Genomic DNA, 16,724 nt, shown 5'->3' with positions numbered 1-16,724 from the left:
CTCTGCTCAGGCAGGAGTTAATACTCCCTGAGGCCCCCTTGTCAGCTCCAAGGGGTTGCCAAGTCTGGATCCACTGGTCCCTTTCTGACTCTCTCTTCTGTGTCTCCTGCAGTTACGGCGGATGCAAGAGATGCTGCAGAAGATGCAGCAGCAGATGCAGGATCAGTGAGAGGCAGGTACCTGGAGGGCAGAAGGGATCCCCCAGTGACCATCTGAGACCTGGCAAGAGCTGTGAACATTTAGAAAAGGTTTCCTATTGTATAGAGACTTGTGGGCAAGAGCTGCACCCGCACCCTCTAATTTATTAGCAGCAGTGCTGGCTTTTCGACCAGCTGGATTGTGGAGGAGGCTGTTCACTTAACAGTTTACTGATGTGTATTTCTTTTTTAATAATTATTCTTTCATTTCTTTTTTTTTCTTTTTTTTTTTTTTTTTAAGAAGCTAGCCTGGGACGTCTCTAAGGCATCCTAAAAAAATAAGAAAAGAAAAAGGTCCCCCTTTCTTATGTACTAATCTCTTGTTTGGGAATGCTCTGGTATTTAAAGTCCTGGTTTCTCTGGTGTACAAACTTAGAGTATCTGTGTCAATGCACGTAAATGTTTACTCCCAGCTGAGGTGCTGTGCCCCAGTCCCTGTTCCCCTTATCTGGGGCCAGCACAAGCATTGTAAAGGCAGCCATACCCTCCTGTGAGTTTGACCTGCGCTCCTTGGGCTTCTTAGCCTGGGGACAGTGCTGGCCCAGAGAACTGGGGCTGGGGGTTCCTCTGTGCACTGACCTGCTCTGGAGTCCTGATGATTGCCTGGTATCCTGTCCAGGTTTTTATAGTTTTTTTGTTTAGTTGGTTGGTTTTGTTCTTCCTATCAAGAAAACTCCAGGATGTTTGCACTGAACAGCAAAAGACTGAGTGCCTCGAGGCTGGTTACAAGAAAACTGTTCTCAGTTTCATCTTTCTGGCAGAGAGGTTGAGTTGTTGACTATTGCCTGCAAGGAGGTGATTGGAGTGAACCCTTTCCCTGCCATGGTTTCCTCCCACAGCAGGAGGAGGCATTGGTAGAGGAACCCTAAGGCCCTGCAGTAGCTGGGTGAGGGTGTTTCATGGTTTAGCTCTGGTCATCACCTGCAGTGTGTCTTCAGTGTCTGCTCTGAAAAGCACTGTGGCATCCGGAGCACTTGCCAAGACTGCTTTGGAGGGGATAGAAACCCTAGGGCTGAAATCCAACCTAAAATGCAGACCTGTCCCCTACCCCCAGGCTTTACAGTCCCACGAGCACATTGCTGGCTCCAAGCTTCTCCTCGGGAAGGGGCAGTTTTTGCAGGCTTGTATCCAAGACCTGCAGGCAGTCTGTGTGGGCAGGTGTTGGGTCAGCCTGGCAGGTTCAGGGCTGTCATTGAGTGGGGCTGAACACAGCCCAGCAGGCTTGGCTCTTGCTCCCCTGCCTTTCCCCTGGGCACTCAGCCCTGCCCCCCCTCCTTATTCCTTGGCTCTTCCTGCCCTAGTGCTGGGAAGGCTGGTGGGTCTGCTAGGCAGAGATAAAAGCACTCTTTGGGCAGCAGCTCCTGTCCTGTTCTTGCTTCCTGCAGTATTTTTAACTTGAGTCCAGCCAGAGCAGAGCCCTGGAGTGTGATGTGCCTGATAGGGCAGGGCTCGCCAGCAACACTGCCACACTCACAGGAGTCAGGGCTGTTGGAGGGAGAGACACTTGGCTCTTCCCTCTGACACCAGAGAGTGCAGCCATGGGCTGGGCCCTTCTGCTCCTTGGCTGACTCCTCTGCCCCCTTTCCCCTTTTCTATCTGTTCCTCCATCTCTGGATCTCCCCAGTAGATCTCCCTGGGTAGGAAGCACAGTGTTGGCCAGGAATAGGCAGGCCCTAGATTCTGTTACTAGGCACTGCATTTGTCTGATTCCTCCCTGGGGCTTTAGAGTCCCTGTCAGGGTTTGTCCAGGTGGTGGGTAGGTTGGCTGGTTCCAGTTATTCACTGTACAGAGCCTCTGCTTATCCAGAGCATGGGCTGTAGGGGCAGGGGAGAGACCCTGGCACCATGTGGAAGGACAAAGTAAGGATGACAGAACTGTGCAAGCTGAGCAAGAGCAGTGTTCGGCAATATTCAGGGGTTTCTTTTTCATGCTCCCCTTTTTTGGGCTCATAAGTGGCAGTGCCATCCTAGGAGAGCAGAAGGATTCAGCTTGACTTCAGTAACGTGAAGGGCCGAGGCACCTGAGAGGAAGTGTAACCTTTCTTTGCATTATGTGCTTACTTGAGCAGTGGAGTAGCCTGAAACAGGAACTTCCTCCAGGTTTTCCAAAAAGGTGGACAGCTGAGTTCTCAGCTTTGTCTGTGCTAACATAAAAGGAAACATCTTGAAGTACCTGTCCCCTCTTTTCTTACACTAACCTTGGTGAGGAGGATGTTCTGTTGCAAATGAGCCCTGTCCACCTGGAGATTTTCCTCTTTCAAACAGATTCATTCCTAAAAGATAAAGGAGACCTTTTCCCTTTAGCATGGACATAGAGCAGCTGACACCTTTTATGCTGGGCTGTGCACAGAGGTGCTGTGTGCTGGTGAAAGCACACGGTACACTGGTCACAGGCAGGGTTGCTGAGGGTAGATCTGCCCATCCCTCCACGTGGGGAAGTCTCCTTCAGCTCAGTGCATGTGCCTCCTACATCAAGTCAAGGATCACAAGCCTGTCCTCTACAGAGAGCTGAAGCCTTTGGCTACCAGCTGGCAAAGATGGTTCAAGTTGCATTTAGGAAAAACCATACAGGAGTGAGGCACCAGAGATGGCTTCTACAGAGGGGTGGTGGTACCACTGAAATCATGTCTCTGTAAGATGTTCCCTGGCCTGAGTGCCAGAATTTAGGGACTGCTTGGAAAGGGATTAGAGACTGATTTTGGGGAACATCAGGTGTTCAGATTCTGGCCTGAAAGGTGGAATCTGTTTATTTAAGGAGTGTGTTGTACTGTGGCATCAATTCTCACAGTAAGTGGAGAAGAGACTCCTAACACAGGGAGCTTAGCCATATGGCTCTGGCAGTGAGAAGTGTGGATAGGAAAGTAATTTAACACCTCCCCTCATGCAACCCTCCACAGCCTTACATGCAATCCCTGCACCCCCTGGCACATTCCCATGTCTCTGCCAAGCTTTGCCCTGCTGAGTGAGTGGCTGCAGGGATGGTGTCCCACTCCACAGCTATCCCAGGCTGCAGCTGGGGCTGTTGGTACATCTTGACCCCTGTGCCTGACAGGATGGATCCATGGCATGAACCCCTTGTGTGCCACTGCTGTGCTGGTCCTGCCTGTGCAGTCCTTGCTGCCTCCTTGCATGCCTCCCCTCAAAGGAGGGGCTCCCACTCGTCGTGCTCTGCAATGGCATTCCCTGCTCTTCCTCACAAACTCTGCTGTGCTTTAATGCTGGCTTGCTCCTGCCATGCACCTTCCTCACCCCCTGCTCCATTCCTAGGCTCTATGTTTCCTGTCCATATGTTGGGTTATTATAATTATATTTTTTTGTAAATTTCTGTTTGAACATTTTGTCATTGTGAACAAAGAAAATGAAACCTTTTAAACATATCCATTTTATTAAATGACTATTGTTATTATTATTAATGTTTACTACCTGAATTGATCAGTGAAATAAATACATTCAAAAATCCAACTTCTTTCTGTTTAATTTTCATCCCCCTTGAGCAGCATTGGTGATCCATTATGGGCAGGAGAGAGCAAAACTGACTCTGTTTCTCCTTGTGTCTAATTCAGTCAGAGCAGGTTTCAGGCAAGTTTCCTGCATGGGATTTCTGGCCTGTTTATTCCAGAAGCTAGCAAGAGGATCTTGAAGGTTCTTCTAGATCCAGGCTTCCTCTAGGAGTGGTATCTAAATCATCAATGGTCAGCTGGCAAGATCCAATCCCAGGAAATCCAGTTTGTAAGTAGCCAGGAGAGCATTGCCAAGTCCATGCTGCATGCAGAGCCACACTAGGTCTGGCTTTAGATCAGCTCCATGCCACACCTGGCCTGAGCACCTGCCTGTGAATAAACATAGCACCGAACGCATGAGACGAGGTAAGTTTGCTGAACAAACTTACCCTGCTGTAGTTGAGCTGCTCCCAGGTGGAAAGCAGACTGCAGGAAAAACTGGGTTAGTTTGTTAGCCTAAGATATCTTTCCCACTCTGCCTGGCCACCACAGTGAAACACCTGGAATTATCTGCTCCAATTTTGTAGAAATTTAAAGTTTAATTGTTTTCTTCAGAGCATAAAAAATTTCCCTTGGTTAGGGTCACATTCTGCCACTTTTTGCACCCTCAATTCTCTTAACATGAGCACATTCAGGGCATTCATCATTTCTGGTATCTAGGATATCCACAGTACAATGTAATAGAGTTGAGTTCAATGGGGCAGCAGTTCCATAATGTGATTCTGGTGGCCTTAGGCTAAGGAGTGTAGTGTATGCCTGGTCAGGCTGATGGCAGAGAAGTGTCTGTGAAGATGCAATGGCCATGAGAAGACATGATTCTGCCTGAATCTAGTTTTGATCCTGGGACTTACCTGTTGAAGTATTTGTGTAATGCAGCTTCTAAATAAAGCATGTGGTCAGTCTTTCTCAGTAACTGCACTTGTCAAGGGCTGTGGGCCATCTGAAGAATCTTTCTCTAGAAAGATGGATGGACTGGAAGATCTCTATCAGCAGATCTTTCACTAATAAGTACTAGATTTGTGTCACTGCTTCAAGGGAAACCTGAGGGTCAGCACTCAGAAAGTGTCACCACTCTGCCAAGTTTTCCTGATGGGAAGCCAGAGATCACAGTGCTGAGGGAGTACGGTACCAACCAGTAATACCACCTTCCAGTCTGAAGTGAATTTTGAGTTACTATGCCACTGAGACTTTGTAACATTTCTGTTGGGCTGAGCCTGTGGGCCCAGAATCACAGTTACCAGTACTGGCAGCCTCTCCCAGCAAATGTGTTCTTGTGAGCAGTGTCAGCTCCGTTTCTTGGAAGACTTGCTCAGTGAAGCCTCAGCTTCCGGTGACATGCAGCAGACTTGCAGGAAGGCCTCATGTGGGAGGTGTGCCTGGGATGAGCCTGACCCTTATCTTGCCAGCCAGCTGCAAGGGGGTTATCTGGGAACACAGCTGTGCACACACTCTTGCACTGGCTGGACTGCCTTGAGACTTTTCTCTTGTGTTGTAAAGCCAGCAAGAAAGCAAGGATTGAACTACTCTGGTAAGTCAATAATGCTACCTCCTACTTTTTTAAAATTTTATTTGATTGACTGACAATTACAATTTGTCAAGCACAGAAAAATACTGCCTTGTTGCAGGTATGTGTAGTTATTCTCCTGGAGAAGTTACAGCAACTCCTGTTCAGCAGTGGCATGAGATTGTAACATAAAAAAAAGCTCGTTGACCCATATCTCCCAGCACAGGTGATTATTCACCTGCTAGAGCAGTTCTAGAATGAAAAACTCCACTGGCCTCCATCCTCAGAGGTCAGCACCTTCTCTGCAGCCAAAGACTGTTTATCACTTCTTTTCAAGGCTGGAAAGGCTATTTTTTACTCATGGTAACAGTAGATTTATTTCTGAATCTCTTCTTGTAGTTTACATGAATGAAACTTTGCTTACAGATGTAATCCAGAGCTATGATAAGGCATGAGAAAGTTCATATTCTAGTTTTTGATTCCTTGACAGAAATTTTCTTGGCTACCCTGATAATGCACCTCCAGTAATGGTGAAAACACAAGCAGCTCTTGTATATTTCTGAGGACTAGTGAAAATGTATTTGATGGCTGCAGCTAAGCCTTCCAGTAGCCATGTATTCATATCCCTCCTCAAATCCAGGTTGGAAATTCCTTCATGAAAATTCCTTCACCTATAGCAAGAGACCAGAATTTGCTCTCTTTTAACTTTGTTCTTTTCAGAGCTCTTGCGTCTCCAGTGGAGGACACCAAATTATCCAACTTTGGAAACTCATCCTCAGAACAAAACAACAAAAGACCTTGGCTGTGGTGTCAGTCCTAGAGTACATGGTGTCTGGTCTCCACCTCATCCAGTCTCGCCAGGGAACTGTTTGCAGGTGAAAATGAACAGTGGAATTCTCTTGCCCCTCCTTGGCTTCCTCCCACTCGTGACACCCATATGCCCTGTGCCATGCAAGTGCACCACCAACATTACTGACTGCTCATTGAAAAACCTGACTGTAGAAAACCTGCCCACTGCGTTCTATCCTTCGGCTGAAATCATCCACCTCGGCTCCAACAGGCTCACCTCTATTCCCAATGGGCTCTTTGACAACCTGAGGAGCCTCCAGGTAGTCTACCTGCAGGGCAACCCTTGGGAATGCACCTGTGACATCCTCTACTTGCGCTCCTGGCTCCAGTGGCAGCAGAACCGGAGCCTGTACAGGGATGTGAGGTGCAGCTCCCCAGAGCACCTGCAGGGCCGGATCATCGCCTACCTGACAGAAGATGAGATCGTCTCCACATGCCAGCACTGGTACTGCAGCCTGGCTCTCCTCTCTCAGCTCTCTCTCTTCATCCTCCTTTTCCTCCAGAGTATCTTGGTTATCCTCATCATTGTCTACCTGCAGAAATTTCGGAGAATGACCGCTGAAGCCCGGAGCACCACCCAAGAACTAGACCAGCAGGTAGACCCTTGGGTATCTTCTTCAATAAAACCCTCCAACAATGATTAACATCATGAGACAGAAGACCCTCCTCCTTTTGGGGGATGCTGTGTCAAAGTCCTGTAGTTTGTGATACCCAGAGAGGACGATTTAGTACAGCATCTAATCCTGAGAGCAGTCTGAAGCAGAACTTGAACTGATCAGACTTTTGCTGTGTTCCTAAAGAATCAATTTTGTGTTTTTTCAATGCTTTAAATTCTTTAGCATGATCTTGACTGCTTGTCTGAGCTGGAAGTGGTTCGGTAGACTAAGGAAGTCATAAACTACAGTGACCAGAACTGACTCAAACAGTTCATAAGCTCACAGGGGCTCCAGTGCTCAATCCCTCCCCTCCTACAGTATTCCAGCCATATTTCCCAGGATGTTTCTGGTTGTGCTGGGTCAGGTGAGGACAGAGGTGGGCAGTGAACTGTTTGAGTACTGAGCTAGGATAATGGAGAAATAAAGTTTCCTTCTGCTACCACAGACAGCAATAAGAGCTTTAGACTAGGGATTTAGTCTTCTCCTGCCTTGGTTTCCCAAGTAAAAGGGAAAGGAAATATCTTCTTGCTTGATGCATCTTTTCCAATGTTCTTCTGGGGGAGGGAGGGCATGTCTAGAAGGCCACTCATTTTACCTTATCTGCATTCCTTTTAGTCTACTTTAGTTTTAATACTGACTTGAGTGAGACTGGGGCCCTGAATCTTTATGAGAAATTAATCCTGAAGACAAGAATTGTTTGACTGTGCTTGTATGGCACCTGGCACAAGAAATCTGGTCTTGAGAGGCTCAGACTACAAACCCTACTGATATGGCTACTGCTGTTTATGGTGTCCCTTAATTATTTTTGAAATAAAGCAAAATTTAAATAAAATTATACATGACCATGTAAATGGCTTATTTTTCTATTCTGCACTGGGATGGGGCAGGCTGGGGCAGTGACCAAACAGGCGGGGGAAGGTGATGGGACATGGGATAGGTGAGGGCAGTAACAGAGCAGTGACGAGACACTGGAGGGCAGCGACCGAACAGGTGGGGACAGTGGTAGGACACGGGACAGGTAAGGACAAGGGTGGTTCACAGGACAAACGAGGACAGTGGGCAAACAGGGACAATGGCAGGACACGGGACAGGCGAGGGCAGTGAGCGAACAGGGACAGGCGGGGGACCCGGGACAGGCGAGGGCAGTGGGCGAACAGGGACAGTGGCGGACACGGGACAGGCGAGGGCAGTGGGCGAACAGGGACAGTGGCGGACACGGGACAGGCGGGGGCAGTGAGCGAACAGGGACAGTGGGGGACACGGGACAGGCGAGGGCAGTGAGCGAACAGGGACAGGCGGGGGCAGTGAGCGAACAGGGACAGTGGCGGACACGGGACAGGCGGGGGCAGTGGGACCCGGGGCAGTGGGGGACACGGGACAGGCGGGGGCAGTGGGACACGGGACAGGCGGGGCAGTGGGACCCGGGGCAGTGGGGGACACGGGACAGGCGGGGGCAGTGGGACCCGGGGCAGTGGGGGACACGGGACAGGCGGGGGCAGTGGGACCCGGGGCAGTGCCGGAGCCCCGCCAGGCAGCGCTGCCCCCCGGCCGCCGAGCGCCCCCTAGCGGCCCGCTGGCCGCTGCCCCAGGCCGCTGAGGGAGCCCGTGACGGGAAAGGAGCTGAAGGAGCCGGTCCGGGCGCTCCGGGGCCGCCTGAGGGGAAGAAGGGAAGTCCTGGGGCTTCTCTGCCCTAGGCTGCTTCACCTCGGCTCAGCCCAGCTCAGCCCAGAGGGCCGCGCTAGCCCCAAACGCACCAAGTGTTGCAGTGAAAAGCCCCAGGTGCTCGGGGCGGCGGTGCCGATGGAGCTGAGGCGGGAAGATGGAGGCCTGTGCGTCCCCTCACGGGCAGCGCGCGGGTGGGGTCGATGGCTGAGAAGGACGTTCCCCATGCTGTGTGTACCGGGGCCAGCCTGACTGAGGTGAGTAACCTGGGGCTCTGCCTTGGGGTCTCCTTCTGCCATTTCCTTGCTGTGCCACATGTCCCTCCAGCACTAACCCCTGTGGCATTGGCCTGACTGGATGTGGCAGCGAGGTACCCAGGGAAATGGGGGTCCAACTCAGATTTATTTTTTCTTCTGGGGACTGCACCTCTTGCACCAGTATCCCCTGCAATATCACTATGACCATCACCTCCAAGGAGGGACACAGGTCCACTGAAGAGCCTCCTCTGTGGAGAGGTCAAAATTGGTGCACCATGAGGCCCCGTGAGGGGACCCACAGGCCTCCATCTTCCCGCCTCAGCTCCTCGGCACCGCCACCCCGAGCACCTGGGGCTTTTCACTGCAATGCCTGGTGCGTTTGGGGCCTGTGGATTTTTAACTGAATTTACCTGGGTTAGAAGATGCTGCTGGTGCACGTGGGCAGTACAACAGGTTCAGTTGCTGGGAGAGGCTGGACTGGGAGCAGGCACAGTCCCAGCCCTGTGACTGCTTAGTCTGTTAACACTGCCATGGGGTACTGAAAATCCTTTGTGGCTCAGTGTGTCCAGAGAGACAGAACAACTGCTGACTTTGGTTTTGCTCCCATGAGGAGGCAGGAGGGCTCCTGACTCTGCATCATTAAGTCTTGGCACATGGAAGTTTAAAAACCTTTTTGGCATTATTTGCACCTGTGAAAAATGTGACCAGCCATGGCACTGTGATAATGAATTGCACTGAGTGAAGAGTGATTTGTGTGCCATGGCAGCATGTCTAATCCATAAATCCAGAGCCTGCATATCTTGCCTTCTCCTGGCTCAGGAATCTGCATGTCACAGATGCTTTCTTGCTCTGCTACCCAGTGGAGGATCTGCTGGGATGTTGTTGAAATGAGAACTGGCTTTCATTCTGAAAGGACACTGTCCAAGAATGCACAGATGCTTCAAAGGGGAAGCAGCAGTGAAATATGGCAAACATAATAAATGCAAGCTATTAAGCTGCTTTGCAAATAATTTTCTAGTATCCAGGCCAATCCAAGTCCATGCCATGCAGGGTTGGGCTGCCAGGCCTGCTGGACAGTCTGCTACCTTGCCAAAGGTTCAGATATTTCCAAGCAGCTCCTTTCTCTGAAAGTTACCAGGTTAAAGAAGCCTGGGAGACCAGACCAAAGTGTTTGCAGTCTCCGTGATGCAGACCTCCAAACCTGAGGTGTCTAAAAAGCAGGTCAGCACTTCCTAAGTGAAGGACCAACTGGTTGGTAGATGACATTGGGGAAGGCACACTGCTTTTTTCTTCTTCCAAAGGCCTTGTTTCTCAGTTGTCTTTATGGTGACTTTTGAATGTTTTCCAGAGAAAAAGAAGGCTTGAAAGCAAAGCAAGCTGATTTTGGATCCTAGAGAATTTTAACCCATAATCTCCATATGGTGACAGTGGTTCTGTTTTGCTTCAAGATTGCTGCAGGCCCTTGTTTACAGATTGCCTGGGTCCATGTGACCCTTGGGAACCTGCCCTGTTCTTTTACTTACACTTTCATGGGTTCTGCACCCTCAGGCATGTGATGAAAATACCACATCTGTACACACAGACAACAACTCATTATCACCCACTGCAGGGCTTGGTCACTGGGACAGGCCAGTTCCACGCAGCACTTGGACATTAGGCAGTGCTTGGAGATAGGATGGAGCGTGGCGCTTCCCTCTCATGCAGTCAGAGCTGTGTGCTGTGCGTGTACCCGAGTGAGAACTTTCAGTGGATGCCTTGGTGGCAGCCTAGTCTGGGATTTGTTGCCTTGTTTACAAATCGTAAGAGGCATTTTTCTTGGTCATTAATATGAGGTTGCTTGGCCTTCTCTAAACCCCTCATTTCCTTTCAGGATTGAAGCGTGAAGAGCATCCCAGAGAGAATGCCAAGAAAACAGTGTTGATTCCACATCATGGGACTTCTTATCTATCCTAGGGTACATAGAAAAACAAATATTTGAGAAATGTTTAGAAGTGACTTTTACTTTTTTTATGTCTATATTTGCATATGGAAACAAAGGCTCCCTCAGGTTCATAGGCCTTATTTTGGAGGGTTTTAATGGAGAGTACAATTTAATTTTACAGGTTTCTGCAAAAAAATAGTTATCATGGGGAAGTGCATTGAAAGCAGCAGGTTGCAGTGTTTTGTTCTGAAGATAGTGTGTACATACTATATGTCTAGGTAAAGTTACATGCTCCCTGGAAGGACAGGATAGAGCACTACTGGAGGACATAAAAGATTTAAGTGGGTTTAGTCCAAAAAAACCTCCTCAAATTACCCTACAAAGAATTTTTTTTTCTATTTCTTTATATATCTCACGGTCTGCTTTTGCTCTGAAATGTTTGGGACTATTGAGAATAGAATATGCTGGGAGGTATTTCTTTGTATTTCCACAGAGGAAAAATAACCTGAGAGTTACAAAACCAAAATGCCAGGAATGCCCTCTGTGCATACCAAATGGTTCAGGCTGGGTAGCTGATCTGCCGTCCTCATCTGTTGCAGCTGATGATCACTTCTAACCTGCCCTGTCACATCTGTTTGCTTCCACACCAGCGCCATCCTTTTTACATGGGAGCAGCTGTGCTTGCTGAAGGAAAGTGTCTCCAGAGCCACTACAGTACTGACAGTCACTGGGGCTTGCTCAGGAGAGGGCAGCAAATAGCTTTTAAACTCCTGTTTGCTTTGACTAGTGAAATACACATGAGATTTGGGTCTGGGAGAGGGTGAAGGCAAATGTGATGTCAGCCATAGGCTGACAGGGATGCTCCAGACTTAGTTGCCCAAGCAGCAGACACTGCTTCTTGAACCAGTAATTACTACGTAAAAAGCTCCTTTTCTTGTTGTTTCAAAGCATCAGGCTGAAGCAGAGAGGGGGAGGAGGTGGTCATTATGACGTTGTGGCCATGATGGAAATAGGGTTGGTTCTCTGTGGGTGTTTAGTCGGATGAGCTTTGGAGGGTGGAAATCCATCCTTTGACAGGTGGTAGAAAAAGCCCTTGCCATCATCACTGAGTGGTGAGAGCAGTGGGTTTTCACTGATGTCTCTGTTGGAGATGGGAAGGTGCCCGGGCTGTTTTGTACCTTTCACAGGTGAATCTTCATATTGGGTCAGGAGGATGGGTGGGAGGTAAGTGCTCTCAGAATACTCCAGGGCTTTGTAGGACAGAGGGCTCAAAATTGTTGGGATTGGCTCTGTGCATCTGTGGGACAGAAAATGCAGAGGCTGAACAGGCAGCTGTGTAAGCACCCATGGAATTTAAATGCCCCTGCACTGGGAGGAGCTGTGGGGAGCTGAAATCTGGATCAAAGGACTGTGAAATACCAACAACTCCTGTTAGGACTCCTAGCCCTTGACTTGGTTGTCTCTCATAGCGTATGATAAGGGATGTGCCTGTGTTTGTGAAGCTTTTACCTCCAGCATTCTCAAGCTTGCTCAGCAATGGATTATGTGGGTGCCCACACTTGCTCTGCATCTCCATTACCTGATCTTTCAACACAGTGTTAGCAAGCTGGTTTTTTTCCCAGGATGAGACTTTAATTCCCTCCCATTGATCATGGCCAAAGAAGAGAGCTCAAATGGAGATTTTATTCCAGAAACAATGGCCCCCTTATGTGCTGTGTCGTGATCTCTCTGAATGAACCTGCTGGTGAAATGAAGGCTTTTCTCCGGGCTGTTTTTTACCTCTCACAGGTGAATCTTCATATTGGGTCAGCTGCCTTGATTCCTGCAGGGAGAGAAGGGAAGTAAAACATGAAACCTTTGTTCTGTGGGGACTGAGACAAAATGACAGTCAGTGGGACTCGGGCTTTATATTTAGTTTCCATAAATCTCCAGGTGCTGCAGGGAATTTGTACCCATTAACAGCGACAAAGTGGAGGGCAAGTTCCCTGCGCAGTTTTATGTGTTTTTGTGCCTTAAGACACTTCTCTCTGGGTCCAGCCCAAAGCCTCTTGCCTGGGCTGGCGGCTCACTTCCAGCCAAACTGCTCTTGTCCTTCTTGCCTCGTCCTCAGCGCTGCTGTGAGCTGCTGCCTATTCTGTCTGCACCTGCTCTTCCACACCCTTCCCACTGCTGTTGGCATTTCCTAAGTTGTACATAAAATACAGCTTGCTGCTTTCCCATGTTTGGCTCTCTGATGGCTGAGCTGCAGCAAGCCCACCAAACTTATTAATTTGATCATGCAGTGCAGGAGGCTTTGAAAGCAAGACCTTGGTGTTCTTGATTACTTCCTCTCCTGTCATCCTCTCTTGCCACTATCCATCAAGAACGGCATTTTAATGATCCCTTTGCTTCTTTTCCTTTTTTCCTGAGACTTCAAAGCACAAGAAGCAGCATTGTCATTTCTGTGCTGCCTAAATGAAGGGAAACTCTCTCCAAGTGCTGAGTGTGAATTTCAGTGTACAAATTCCCATGCAGTTTCCTACAGCACAGCAAAAAAATAAAAATACTGTATTGGTTTGTGTTTCTGTGTTGAGAGGAATAAAGAGATATGCTTGCATCAGGTAGAGATGGAGAGAGGGCATTGCATTGTCCATAATTTGAAAACATATCATGAGATGTATTTTCCTGTGTGTATATTTGAAAGGAAGCTCCTCAGTAAGTGCAGAACTCTGTGGTGGTGTTCACGCTCTGGAAGAAGTCAGCTGTAGGTAAGTTGCTCTGTGTTGCAATAATCCAGTGCCCTACTTTGTGTTCCAGATGTGCAGGAAAAAAATAATTGGAGATGCATCTGCTGAAAGCATGTGAAACCTGAAGGCAGTGGAGTGAAATCCTAGCCCTGCTCTATTGTGCCATTGACTTCAGTAAAGCTCAGGGTTCAGCCTTTAGAGCATGTGCTGGGCTGTGCACACAAACTGCCAAGAGGAATCTCTTTAAGAAGATCCAATGCAGGGAGGCCCAGCTCTGGAGCAAGAGCACTGGATTATGCATGTCTTGGTAGTGTAACATTAGTTATGTACAGTAAAGCAAGTATTTCTAAAACCACAGAAAGCATCTGAGTCCTGTCAAAATGAAAGAAAATTGGGATGAAGGTCGGGCACTATATTCCCTAAACTTGTTCTAGTGATTAATTAGCTGTGGAAAAATTAGCATGTAATTTCAATCCCCGTTTGTCTGTGCATTTCCAGCATTCCTACCTTGCCTTGCCTTTATCTGTAGATGTCTGTAGGGCCCCATTTACTAGGTACTCTATGTTCCCAGGGATGGGAAATTGTGAAATCCATGTGGGATGGGAAATTATCTCGGATGTTTCCTATCTTAGAGGAAAACAAAAAAATCTATCTTGGAAGCAATTCAGCTGAAACCCAGAGCATACAACTGGTGCGTTCATTTTCATGCTCACTCGCCTGCCTACTTGCAACACACTTCACTGTCTAAGTGAAAAATAACTCTAATTCAAAAATTGGAGCCTCAGTATTCGTTAACTGGAAAGCAGACAGCTAAACAAGTCCACTGATTTATATATTTTTTAATCTGTGTCTTAAAAGTAGATGCATATACCAACTGTTCCTTGTTTATGCCAAGCTGAGGGTTTCATATTAAAAAATAAATAGTTCACAGAATGGTTTCCACCAGCTTTGTATCTTGCCAGGAGGCTCTGTCTGGGGTATGTGGTCCTTGGTAGTGCAACTACCAGTGACCTCATGGCCTGCTGCTGAGGGGAGGTGGCTTATGCCATGAGCAATTCCCCAGAATGCTTGGGCCATGAGTGTATTCCGCCATGATCCTCATATGAGATGAAATGGGCTTCTCTGGCAGTTTCCCCTTGGCTTTCCTGAGCCAGGATGGTCTGACCTGAGCTCTACAAAGATGAAGAGGTCCCTGGCAGGTGTATGGAAGCATTCCCTGCTGGCTGTTCATTTGCTGCTGTGAGCTGCCTGGAAAAGGTTTCCTCACTCAGCTAAGGAAGAACCTCACTGCAGAGCTGACAGCAAACAGCCCTCAGGATGAAGTCTGTGCACGCAACCAGGAAAAGACCAGGAGTGAGCAGAATAAAGGAGTAGGCCTGATGGGCAGTTTCCCAGCAACAATAGCTTGATCTGGGCCAATTACTGAGTATTTACAAATGCTGAATCAGTGCCTACTGAGCTGGCCTAGTTTTCTCCTCAGCAATTCTTACAGATATGGTGGCAAGAATAACTGAGGAGGGAGGATCTGGTTACAGGCTCAGAGAGGAATGCCAGGATTCCCTTGCCTGTCTTGGCACTCACTTTCTCTCCTCTTGCCCTGCCCTCCTACCTTTCTGGCTAATCCAGCCCTATTTCAGAGCACAGGAGAGGAAGGCTCTTTTGTTGGAGTCACTGTACCTAAGTCAGTCTATGCCAAGTTGTACATAAAACATATTTGAGCTGCTGTACTTCCAATGGAGAGGAAAACAGTAGAATTTGGGAGTTAACATGATACTTCATAGCAAAGCAGCATTTGCAGGACCTTTGTGAGCAGAAGGAAAAAGCTGAAGTCTATTTTATTGAGTAGAGTTATCAAAAAACTTAATCTAGAAAGTTAATCTCAGAAGTATGCTAAGTTTGAACATCTGTAAGTGCTTTGAAATTTATGAGTGAAAAATGCTGGGCAGAAGGAGAGGATATGTCTGGTTCAAAGCAGGGGCAACAGAATACCTCCTGCCTACAGCTGGGCTATGCAGTAACTTCTGAAAAACTATTTCTTTACTTTTGAAATACATTTGACTGCACTAAGTGGCATGGTGTTCTCAAAATGTTTTCCTTGGCTTGTCCAATACCTCCTGGCCTGTCTTCCTTCTCTTTTCCTTCCCTCTTCTTTGCAAACAATTCTGTTTGAACCTTACTTTCCTTTGTTTAGGTTTAGTATTTCCCTCAAATATTTATGGCTGTGATACTCATCTTGAGTAGCAAGCCAAGGAATCACAGAAATTCTGTGTTAATTTCTCACCCTCCTTTTGCTACACAGTGGCTTTCCCGGGCAGATAGGTAAGCTCCCAACTTGCTCCTTGTTCTATCCTAATACAGCATAAAGGATTTGGTCTTTTATCTTTTGGATGGTGGGACACTTTAAAATAGCTCCAGGCACTGTTCCTTCTTTTCCCACCCTTGTGATGAACCTGCTGTTTTAGGAAGTGTGAGGAACATAATTAGTAAAATAATACCAGCTGTCTCATAGGTCCTTCTCATCAATGGATCTTGGAGGGCTTTGCCAAGCTGGATACCAGTTGTTGCACCTATTGCAAAGATGGAGAAACTGAAGCAGGGGAAGAGAGCCTGCTCTCCTAGAACACATCAGCAGCAAAGCTGGAACGGAACACCCCCGCATTTTGCACCACCTTCGTCGGAAGTGAGAGGGAAGGATGTGCAGCCCAAGGTGTATTTCTTGCATGTAGCTCTTCCTTGCTTCCTTCTCAGTAATTGGCACACTGGAGAAGAGGCACTATGCTCTCCTGTTTTTCATGGTTAAGCTAATTGCCAAGCTCCCACTAGGTTTCAGTAAGTCAGAGGATGGAAGAGTTGGTGTTACAGATTGACATCAGGGTCTGGGAAGCAGTGTCTGTCTCCAGACCCTGGGCTGATGTGGGCAGCTGCTGCCACCTCACAGAAGTCTTGTAAAATGCTGCTAGGAGTCTTCTCAAAGTACTCAGATCCTAGGTGCTAGAGGAATAATGGGGAACAAGGGCATTTTTTCATGTGTGATGCAGCTGGGAGCTGCTACACTGGGAAAAGATCTCTCTGACTTTGCTCTTGTTGACCATGAAATGTATCCTGCAGTCTGGCAATGTGCAAAACTAGCAATGGGAACAGAGGTCTCCTGTCTTGAACACACTTCACTCAAGCGTGCACAGATATGGGACAGTGTCCTCTTTCAGTGTGCAAGGGAAGCCAAATCCTGCTTTCATCAGGTCTGGATGGCCTTGAAGTAACTTCATTTCTTTGTTATGCTGCAGTGATGCACTTGGCTTCCCTACTTGTGAACCCCAAAACCCACTGAGGAATGTGTCTCTAAGCCCCATCAAGCCCTCAGCCATTTTTACTGGAGGCTGAGGTACAAAGACACTTGTGATGCCTAGACAAGGGAGGGCAGAGTGCACGCCTGCCTCATATGATAATGTGTC

At 48.0% G+C, this 16,724-nt stretch overlaps 2 protein-coding genes and 1 long non-coding RNA gene across 9 annotated transcripts in view; all 3 read left to right on the top strand.

Moving 5' to 3' along the window:
- Window positions 1-6,008, top strand: part of SEPTIN5 (septin 5) — a 45,027-nt gene extending 39,019 nt beyond the window's left edge. For 5 of the 6 annotated variants that reach the window (XM_053959263.1, XM_053959266.1, XM_053959264.1 and 2 more), the window contains one exon: window positions 113-3,659. In XM_053959263.1, coding sequence (XP_053815238.1) covers window positions 113-169 — 57 coding nt within the window. In that variant the 3' untranslated portion in view covers window positions 170-3,659. Of the gene's footprint in view, window positions 1-112; window positions 3,660-5,921 lie in introns of those variants that run through there. The other variant, XM_053959262.1, reaches the window with a different exon arrangement.
- GP1BB (glycoprotein Ib platelet subunit beta) lies at window positions 5,879-7,551 on the top strand. Its single transcript, XM_053959270.1, has one exon. It carries the CDS (start codon window positions 6,083-6,085, stop codon window positions 6,692-6,694), a length of 612 nt encoding a protein of 203 aa, XP_053815245.1. The 5' UTR covers window positions 5,879-6,082; the 3' UTR covers window positions 6,695-7,551.
- Window positions 7,552-11,608: 4,057 nt separating this feature from the next.
- The window catches only part of LOC128797051 (uncharacterized), a 34,454-nt gene continuing 29,338 nt past the window's right edge, over window positions 11,609-16,724 (top strand). The window contains exons 1-2 of one of the 2 annotated variants that reach the window (XR_008433997.1): window positions 11,609-11,770; window positions 13,230-13,293. This is a non-coding gene — a long non-coding RNA (uncharacterized LOC128797051). Of the gene's footprint in view, window positions 13,294-16,724 lie in introns of both variants that reach the window. The other variant, XR_008433996.1, reaches the window with a different exon arrangement.

Source organism: Vidua chalybeata, chromosome 18 (assembly GCF_026979565.1).
Source record: "Vidua chalybeata isolate OUT-0048 chromosome 18, bVidCha1 merged haplotype, whole genome shotgun sequence".
In the NCBI taxonomy this organism is placed as follows: Eukaryota; Metazoa; Chordata; class Aves; order Passeriformes; family Viduidae; genus Vidua; species Vidua chalybeata.
Note: the sequence above shows the minus strand (reverse complement) of the source record. Positions and strands in the feature narration are given on the sequence as shown.

Bases quoted from the DNA above. Each gene is read 5' to 3' on its own strand.
- GP1BB (XM_053959270.1), top strand. From the start codon at position 6,083: ATGAACAGTGGAATTCTCTTGCCCCTCCTTGGCTTCCTCCCACTCGTG.